The 8,309-nt window shown below is 39.6% G+C and overlaps 1 protein-coding gene across 2 annotated transcripts; it reads right to left on the reverse strand.

Annotated features, from left to right (window-relative positions):
• Nucleotides 1-318: 318 nt before the first annotated feature.
• Nucleotides 319-6,054, reverse strand: LOC111875327. Of its 2 annotated transcripts, XM_023871477.2 has the most exons (4): nucleotides 5,245-6,010; nucleotides 5,067-5,128; nucleotides 3,290-3,457; nucleotides 319-1,667 (listed from the first exon to the last, which is right to left on the reverse strand). In XM_023871477.2, the coding sequence occupies exons 1-4, from the start codon at nucleotides 5,264-5,266 to the stop codon at nucleotides 1,392-1,394; spliced, it is 528 nt and encodes a 175-aa protein (XP_023727245.1). In that variant the 5' UTR covers nucleotides 5,267-6,010; the 3' UTR covers nucleotides 319-1,391. The 2 variants fall into 2 exon arrangements, 1 of the variants encoding a protein (XP_023727245.1); XR_002844706.2 differs by lacking the exon at nucleotides 3,290-3,457 and having other exon boundaries at nucleotides 5,067-6,054.
• Between the last annotated feature and the right edge of the window lie 2,255 nt (nucleotides 6,055-8,309).

The following is an 8,309-nucleotide window of genomic DNA, read 5'->3' on the forward strand; positions in this document are numbered from 1 at the left end:
TTAAAGGAACAATTAATTGTGAAAGATATGTACAGTTCAAAGGCCGCACCATACCTCAAGTGGTTAGCTGCTGGCTTCTCACAGCGGCAGCCCGCATTCGATCCCGGGTCTGGTCAAGTGGGATTTGTGGTGGACAAAGTGGCGCTGGGACAGGTTTTCTCCGAGTACTTCGGTTTCCCCTGCCAATCTTCATTCCACCAATTGCTCCACAATCACCTTCGACTATCATCTGGGTCTGGTACAATAGGGCAGAAGTGGCCACCGTAGAAGGAACTTAGTCCCACCCCACCAAGTAAAAAAAAATTATGTACAGGTCATTCTCAGATAATTCTTTTGAGAGTTACAAAAGAAAAAAAGACTCTATGGTTGGTTTCAGCAAGACTAAGCTACTGCCCACATTTCACATATGTCTATGCAAGCTTTGCCTGGTACTTTCGGGGACAGAAATATCAGCACTGGTATTTGGCAGGCATATTCACCCAACCTTAATTCTTAGACATTTTCTTGTGTGGTTGTTTGCAGGACAAAGTTTCAAACAGTAAACACCATAAGGAAGAACTAAAAAAAAATTCATAGGGAAATAGCAAAAATTTTGGCACAATAGCTTTAAGGGTTAAACAGAACCCCTTCTGCTGGTGCAAGGAATGTCTACATGTAGGGTGACAGCATTTTCAACAACTTCTGTGGCCTGTGAATTGTATACTTTATTTCAAACGTAACTGGCCACAGGCATACTGATTCATTGGCAAAATTTGTATACACCTTGCAGCCAGTGGTGCATCAGTTGCTGTGAACTGGCCGAGAAAAGTAAGAACCTCCGTCTATATGTAGATGTAGAAATTTTCTTTGATGTTCATTACTAGCTTTATTTGTGTTTAATTACATCCACTGTAAACTCCACTTCACCACAACTGCGTCTATATTTTAGGATGTGTTGCCAATGCCAATTCTTCACTATTGGTTTTTATACCTCTTACACATTCTCTGTATCTAACGTTTAGTCGCCTTTCTGTCTAACCGAAAACAACAAAAAATCTGTCATGACAACCAATCACCTGACAGCAGGTACAGACGCAACTCCAACAGAGTCAGGTATATTAAATTTACTTCAAACAAAGAGCAACAGGCAACACGTGTCTATAATCTGTCAAACATTATCACAAAGCTATAAAGAAACCTGAACATAACGACAGCTCTATGTTATTACATGGATACAGACTGCATTGAAGACAGAAAACAAATAAATGATAAACTTCAGCACTTATAGATCCTGGGAACTCTATGATGTAGTAACAAAGCACTGCTTAGTGGAGTGGTACATCACACGCAACATTCAACATAGTACAGTTGCCTAGAAACATTTCAGGAAAAAAAAAATCTTCATAATCTAGTCAACCGCACGGTGGGGATGTTTCATGTTCACAGAGATGGATATCAGAAAGACAAGCAGCATTTCTGCACATCTGTGTTATCTGCCTAACAGAGCACATACAGCTCACCTCGGGTTCAGCCTTTATTTCTGGAAATGTTATTAGGACAGGATCCTCTTCCTCTTCTGCATCTGAGACTGCCTCAGATTTTACATTCATGGCCTGATCTGCATCATGAGGTGTTGGGTATGTCTCACAATGTGGAACCACTAAAGCGTTCTCTGAATTTGTACAGTTCTGTAAAAACCATCACATCCTTCTCAGAAATGGATGCACAACACACATTAAACAGCGTAAGCTTTCCTTGCTATGGCTGTTTCTCATCACATCTAACCCATAAGAGCTGTTTTGTACAGACGTTCTTCTCTACAGCTATCATGATCACTAGAAAGTACTCGGTTCATAGCTCAGTGACTTTCCCAAGGAACTATCGGTCACTGCAGCAGTACAGAAAATATCTGCTTTCTTGGTGCATAAAAACATCATAATGAAGAGCTCCACAACTTGTAGCCTTCGTTCACCAAGCATAATTATATGATCAAGTCAAGGAGGATGTGATGGGCAGCTCATATAGCAGGCATGGGGGAGAAGTGGAACACATATATGATTTGTTGAGAAAGCCAGAAGGAAAGAGACCACTAGGAAGGCCTAGGCATAGGTGGGAAGATAATATTTAAGTGGATCTTTAAGAGACATAGGATGGGGTGGTGTGGACTGGATTCATATGGCTCAAGACAGGGACTTGTGACGGGTTTTTGTGAACGTCAATAAACTTCCAGGTTCTATACAATGTTGGGAAATTCTTCACTGGCCAAGCAACTGATGGCTTCTCAAGGACTCACTCAGCTACATGAAGTTATTTATTGTACCTAAAAGCTAAAGTCAAGGAGGATGAGATGGGCAGCTCATATAGCAGGCATAGGGGAGAAGAGCAATGCATATAGGATTTGTTGAGAAAGCCAGAGAGGGCTCATTACTGTGCTCAACAAGGCTCCATATTCTGTGGCAAACAGACTCAGTACAAACCCTTCCAAATTATTTCTTTAAAATCTATCTTAATAGCAACTTTCCATTCGCACTCAGGTCTCCCAAGTGGTTTTCTTCTCTTCGTATGCATTTCTCACCGTTGCATGTGCACTATATGACTTACCCACATCAATCTCCTTGAACTCATTGCTCTCCTACATAATATCCCAATCGTTATCACCCAAGTGTAAGAAACTCCCCACATGGATTATGCAAACAAACAGAAGCGGGTCACAAAATATTTAGTTTCTTTGAAGAAGAGAACTGATATATGAAAATAAAACTCTTGTCTGTGCACACAAGCATGAAACACAATACTTTCTCTCACAGCAAGAAATGTTTCTTCAGCTCCATGCAGTACAGTTCTTGCCACTCTTGTTGCAAGAGAATGCAGAATCTTTTATAACCTTCATCACATGAAAAATATCTTGTGGGGTTCATTGGAATTAGCTCACAAGAGTTCTAGTAATTTGAATTCTTGGTTCTAACATGTGTTAACTAGCTACGAACAGTTCTGTGACTCCCTATGGATTTTTGCTGCTATAAAATTTCTCCCAAATACAGTTCAGTTTACACAAAATTTAATTTCATCTACATCAGAACTGCTTAAAAGGAAATGGAAGTGGTACATCACAAGCAGCATACATTCAACAAACTATAACTGTCTAGAGACACTTCAGAAAAAGACCTTCAAAGGCAAGTCAGCAGCACAGTGGAGCTGTCCCATGTGCACAGACAGACAGCCAGACAGATGGAGATGAGAAACACAACTGGAATTCCTGCCTATCTGTGATATCTGCCTAACAGTGGACATACAGAAGCATACAGCTCACCTCAGGTTCAGCCTTTATCTCCTGAACTGTAGTTTGTACAGGATCCGCTTCCTCTTCTGCATCTGAGTCTCCCTTAGCTTTTATAATCATGGCCCAGTTTGCATCATGACTTGCTGGGTATGTCTCACCATATGGACCAACTAAGACTTTCTCTGAATTGGTACAGTTCTGTAAAGTCATCACATCTTCTATCAGTCATGGCTGTACAACACCACACATGAAACAATATATGCTCTCCTTGCTGTAGCTGTTTTTCATTACATCTAACCCATAACAGCTGCTCTGTACAGATTTCTTCTCTACAGACTTCATAATCTTAGGAAGTGTTAAGTTCATAATGCAGGGACCTTCCTGAGAAACCTGTGGTCCCTGTGGAAGTACAGACAGTACGTATCTGGTCTTTATGGAACCTAAGCAGTCATTACTGTGTTCACACATGCCCATCATAACTTTGAATCCTGACACAAACAAACCCAGTCCAAAACCTCATAATTGTATCTTTAAAATCCATCTTCACAATTGTCTCCTAAGTGGTCTCAATCTTTCAGGTCTTCTGTCATTTCTCATTCTCACATGCATGCTATATGACCTACCCATATCATGATCTGAACAGCCGTTCATAGGACCTGAACAGCTTGCGGCAGCTCAATTGGAGTTGGCAAAAAAAGCGGTCATGGACTGGACTGACAGAAACCATAAAAAATACTGGGAATCCATAATTGGACTCTGACAGGCAATGGGTTTTATAGCAGGACCCTCTGCCAGAAGAACAAAGGATCTGTTGAGATTAAACAGAGATCAACTAAAATGGGTGGTAGGATTACTTACCGACACTGCCACCTGAAAGGACACCTTTTCAAGTTGGGACTGACAGACAGTACAACTTGTGAAAGGTGCCTACAAGATAATGAATCAGGCGCACACATTGTGCGTGATTGTGAGGCCATAGCTTATTTAAGATTTTGTCACTTGGGTCAGTTTTTTATGGAACCAAGTGACTTTTATGATGCCCCCATAAGCAGGGTCCTACACTTTATTAAAAGCATAGGATTAATAAAGGGCTAATCCAAGGGGAAGCACAATAGACCACCGAAGGTCACAGCACGGGGGCCAGTTTTTATGGCCCACCCCTTACTTACTTACTTACTTACATACATACATACATACATACAATGTTATATTTCAGCATCCTGTTACACTCACACAATATATATGGATAAATACCGTCTTAAGTGCAACAAATTTTATTGTAGTTTTTACTTCTTTTTCCTCCTCCACACTACATGTTTCGGCCCTAAATGGCCATCATCAGGTGTGTATCACTCACGTAGCTGTTACACTGCTTGTTAAAATTTAAAATTACCAGTCTTTCTAATTGTATAAAATCTTTGTTAATTTTATACAATTAGAAAGACTGGTAATTTTAAATTTTAACAAGCAGTGTAACAGCTACGTGAGTGATACACACCTGATGATGGCCATTTAGGGCCGAAACATGTAGTGTGGAGGAGGAAAAAGAAGTAAAAACTACAATAAAATTTGTTGCACTTAAGACGGTATTTATCCATATATACATACATACATACATACCCATACCACTCTCCTTGAATTGCTCCCTCTCCCACATAATAATGCAAAGTGTTACAATATGAAGAACCATGTAAACTCCCCAGATGGATTATGAAAACTAACACTAAAAAGTTCAGTTTCTTAAGATATGAGATTTGACTGATGACGATAAAATTCTTGTCTGTGTACACAAGCACAAAACACTCACCATCCTTTCTGTCACAGCAGGAAATTTTTCTTCAGCTCTCTGTAGCAGAATTCTCAGCATTCCTGTTCCAAGCGAATGCAGAATCTTTCATAACCTTGAAACTTTGTGTGTGGCAAATGAATTGATTTACAAGAATCCTAGTGATATTGCATCATATTTCTAACAAGTGTAGCTGTACCTAGCTCTGAATATTTGCTCATGTCTGTAAGCAAACATACTAATTATTGTGAACAAACACACTGAGATGGACTTCTTTCATCTCACAGTAGAGGCCGGCAGAGATTATGAAGCTTAATGTCTTATTACAAGTTGTGTAGTTGTTGCTCAGTTGAAGGCAGCTAGTTCACTCATTTTCAGTGAACCTCTTGCTTCCAAAACGTCGTTAACTGGCTACCAGACTGCACGGAGTTACGTCCTATAAACAGCAACATACTCTACAAATTTACATTGCAGAGCCGCAAAAAATGCATTTGTGTGCCCTGCAACTTCAACCAATTCAATATGGACCATCAGTTCTCACTTCCTTAAGTCGGATTGGTATGTGTAACAGGCGAGAAAGGGCGTAAAACAGTTAAAATGTGCATTCTACTAGAAACATCACCCTCAGAGCGCGTTGCGAAGTTCATCAGAATCCAAACTAGAACTTGCAATAGCGGAATATCATGAACACCATTATTTGTCAAAATATGAGGAAACTTAATATCTGTCGAGTGATCCTAATGCTTCCCTAACCAATTCGGAAAACTTACGCACTTCCACTACGAACGTTCGGTTCGTTACCGACGGTTACCGACGATGCAAGAATTTGTTCTACTTGGAGGGATAGTGGTCACTCGTGGTCAGGGGCACTCTTGACCCTGTTGACCCTATTTCGGACATATAAGGCGCTACATTCTCATTTCCCCATACGCCAAGATCGGTCACGGTGCCTAATGACTTATGTCCAGGGAGAATCTTAAAGCATATCAAATTTGTTTAACTTTGCTAACGTCCATTAATCCGTGTTGGAAATTTGTTTACTCCGTGGATCTGCATCAGGAATCGATGGTATATAGTGTGTATTTCCTATACATACTTCGTTCTTTTGCTAATGTTTCTACCATTTCTACTGCTTCAATCGCAATACATATTATCGCTTCTCCTATCTGTTGTTTACAACAAAGATAAATTCAAATTAAATTCTGATGTCTATAACATGAATACTAGACAAAAATATAACCTCCACCTACCCTCATCAACTTTATCAGTATATCAAAAAGGAGTCTACTTTACTGGCATAAAAGTGTTCAACAATCTGCCACAAAGTATTAAAAACTTGGGCAATGATACTAAAAAGTTTAAATCAGAGTTAAAGAATTATCTACATGCTCATTCCTTCTACTCTTTAGATGAATACTTCAATGTAAATAGAGAATGATGTAAAATTAAGTTATATTAATTTTTAAGCTAAAATTGCCTGTACTTATGTATGTAACATTTTGACTTGTTCTGTATCCAAAGGTACTAACCTGCTTAGGATTTATAGAATGTAAATAAATTCAATTCAATTTCATTATTCGTTATACCGAAATGTCTTGGTATACACACTAATGCTTGAATTATATTGCTTTGTTGATACAGTAGATTGTTTAACGTTTACGAATTCATTCTTTAATTTAAAAGGCGTGACGACCTGTCGTGACTGCAGTGTCACCGACGTAAAGGACGTAAATACCGAATCTGTAGGTAGAGCCAGGGATTAGTAAGCGTTAGTAAGGTAAACATATGTAACTAAGTATTGTTGGCTGTCAGCGCACATACCGTGTAGCCGTGCATACATTTTTTTTATTACGTATACATATAATGTATATAGGTCAGCGTCGTGAGAGTCGTTAGGCAGATATAAATACATATTCTTGAGTGGTTAGTACCTGATCGGTACCTGATCTTAGCCCCTTTGTGGTTGAAATTGCAACTGCAAAGTTGAGAATGTGTAAATGGCCAGGTAACGGTCAAATTCCGGCAGAACTGATCGGAGGAGGTGAAATATACCGTTCTAAGATCCATAAGTTAATTAATCTTATTTCGAATACGAAAAAATTGCCTTACCAGTGGAAAGAGTGTTATTGTACCAGTTCACAAGAAGGCTGTTAAAACTACTAATTATCGTGGGCTATCACTACTATCAACTTCAATTTTTTTTTCCAATATTATTCTCTTAAGGTTAAGTCCATATATAGATGAAAGAGAAAAATATTTATTATTACAGGAATTCAATGAGTCAGTACATAAGCTATTTGTAGACTTCAGGAAAGCCTAAGATTCAGTTAGAAGGGGAGTATTATACAGCATTGTTTGGGGTACCCATGAAACTAGGTAGGCTGATTAAAATTGTTTAAACAAAACGTATAGTTATGTCTGTAAACATTTCTCTGCTCATTTTTGTAACCAGAATAGTAAAAAAAAAAAAATGATTTATCACCACTGCTTTTCAACTTTGCTTTAGAATATGCCATTAGAAAGGTCCAGGAAAACCAGGTATAAAGGAAAAGTTGTCCCCGTGCTTAACTGATTAAGCACTACGCCATGAAGACATATGGGAGAGTGGATGTATGGACCCACGTTCAACAGTTCAACACAAATTTAGGAGCTAGAATGAAAAGGTTACTTGGGCAAAAAATTTGATCTTCTGTATTATTAAAATGACAATTGGAACATTTACTTATAAACAATAGGCAGTTCCTATCATGCTCTGGGGCAATCTAAAATGCAGTTTCTATCCTCCATCCCTAGAATATGGGGAGAGGTATGGCAATATAATGTACAAATAAGAGATGAGAAATAATACAGAAGGAAGGTGAGAAGGAGATTCACGTGTGGGAACATCCCACATTATCACGCATTTCTGCAACGCTCGCTCTTCACATCACTTTTCACCATCACGCGCGCTAACCAATCAGATTGCTTCAAATGATCGCATTTATACTACGCTCGGCGCTAGCCCGCGTCTACACCATTACGCGCGCTAGCCAATCAATTCTTGCTCCTCACTTTCGAGTTTGGCTCCGCCCCACCGACCTGCATATAAAAAGGAGCGACTCCACATTCAGTTCAGCAGTTTCACATCCAGTTTAATTCAGTTCATCAGACAGCAAGCAACTTCAGCCAGCAGGCTTCGTCGCCAGCGCTCGGTCTTTGGATACATTGGCAGGCTGCGCCGGGCACGACTGCCTCGGACCCCCCACGCTCTCCCACCCCAACCGC

The sequence above is a fragment of the Cryptotermes secundus genome, unplaced genomic scaffold (genome assembly GCF_002891405.2).
Source record: "Cryptotermes secundus unplaced genomic scaffold, Csec_1.0 scaffold1789, whole genome shotgun sequence".
In the NCBI taxonomy this organism is placed as follows: Eukaryota; Metazoa; Arthropoda; class Insecta; order Blattodea; family Kalotermitidae; genus Cryptotermes; species Cryptotermes secundus.

Bases quoted from the DNA above. Each gene is read 5' to 3' on its own strand.
- LOC111875327 (XM_023871477.2), bottom strand. From the start codon at position 5,266: ATGAGCAAATATTCAGAGCTAG. The intron at 3,458-5,066 runs GTGAGTGTTTTG...ATGACTTTACAG, and splicing joins CTGCTGTGACAGAAAGGATG to AACTGTACCAATTCAGAGAA. The intron at 1,668-3,289 runs GTGAGCTGTATG...TGGTTTTTACAG, and splicing joins AGATAAAGGCTGAACCTGAG to AACTGTACAAATTCAGAGAA.